General features: G+C 39.0%; 1 protein-coding gene across 1 annotated transcript; it reads left to right on the top strand.

Moving 5' to 3' along the window:
* The first annotated feature begins 6 nt into the window (after nucleotides 1-6).
* On the top strand, nucleotides 7-905 carry LOC111476042 (uncharacterized metal-dependent hydrolase YabD-like). Its single transcript, XM_023119977.1, has 3 exons — nucleotides 7-51; nucleotides 168-321; nucleotides 663-905. Exons 1-3 carry the CDS (start codon nucleotides 47-49, stop codon nucleotides 903-905), a joined length of 402 nt encoding a protein of 133 aa, XP_022975745.1. The 5' UTR covers nucleotides 7-46.
* Nucleotides 906-1,220: the final 315 nt, after the last annotated feature.

Below are 1,220 nucleotides of genomic sequence, written 5' to 3'. Positions count from 1 at the left end.
AGCATCCATCCATTGTGTACGTGCTTTTGGTGATCTCCTTCAGATAATGAAGTATGAGACTTTCTAATAGTTATATGTTTGTCGTTCATGTGACGTTGCCATTATCAGTCATGTCCCCTATTATTGAGTGGTTTACATGCCTTGTTCTGTCATTGCAATTGCCTCAGATCTATGGGACCTTTTCCTGCTGGTTTCATTCTGCACTCTTATCTTGGATCTGCTCAGATGGTTCCTGAGTTCTCCAAGCTAGGTGCTTACTTCTCATTTTCGGGTTTTCTCATGTCCATGGAGGCAAAGAAGGCAAAGAAAATGCTGAAAATGGTCAGTTCTTATATATATATTTATATATATAGATTTGACAATCCTGGTGTATGTGTGTGTGCATGTAAAAGATAAGATATGTGCATGGGAAACAAGGATATAAAGAGAGTAGATTGGAATATTCTTCCGAAAGCCAGCGTGTCAAAAGAATCTCATCTTATTGGCTTGTATAACTGAAAACTTATAAAAACTTTTATCTAGGCTGCACCATCGGAAAAAATGAACCCCCCAAATTCTCTTCATCTGTAACATNAACTTATAAAACTTCTATCTAGGCTGCACCATCGGAAAAAATGAACCCCCCAAATTCTCTTCATCTGTAACATCATGAATTTTTCCAGGTGCCCTCGGATAGGATTTTGTTGGAAACTGATGCGCCTGATGCACTTCCCAAGTCAAAGTTAGACTCCCTCTATTTTGTTGAAGGCGATCCTTCTCTTCCCGAATGTCTGAAGACCCAAGAACAATCTGCTGCCCAAACAGGCTCACAACAAAGTACATTGCCTGGTTCTTCCACCGATGCATCGACGCTGCCAAAAGGGACTCTCAATCATCCAGCAAATATCCAAAATGTACTTCACTGAATCTTTCACTTATATCTGGTTGATGGATATATTTACGTTCATTCAATATCATTAAGAAGTACAAGGGGTATGTGCTGTTGGTCTAACAACTTAGCAACGCATGGCTCCATATATCAACAAGCTTAAAGAAAACTAGCATAACAGCTCTCTGCTGATCATAGTAGCATTTTATAACCAGGAACATTAGCCTTGACTATTATTTAAATCTATGAGTATAAACTTTCTCTTACTCTTCAACATGGGAAGGGATAGAGAGGTAGAGTTGGCCTCAGCTGCCATCTTCCTCTTTGTTTAATTAAATTACATGCTGACCTT

The sequence above is a fragment of the Cucurbita maxima genome, unplaced genomic scaffold, assembly GCF_002738345.1.
Source record: "Cucurbita maxima cultivar Rimu unplaced genomic scaffold, Cmax_1.0 Cma_Scf04704, whole genome shotgun sequence".
NCBI classification, from domain to species: domain Eukaryota; kingdom Viridiplantae; phylum Streptophyta; class Magnoliopsida; order Cucurbitales; family Cucurbitaceae; genus Cucurbita; species Cucurbita maxima.
The sequence above is the reverse complement of the archived record's forward strand: the minus strand, read 5'-3'. Positions and strand labels throughout refer to the sequence as shown.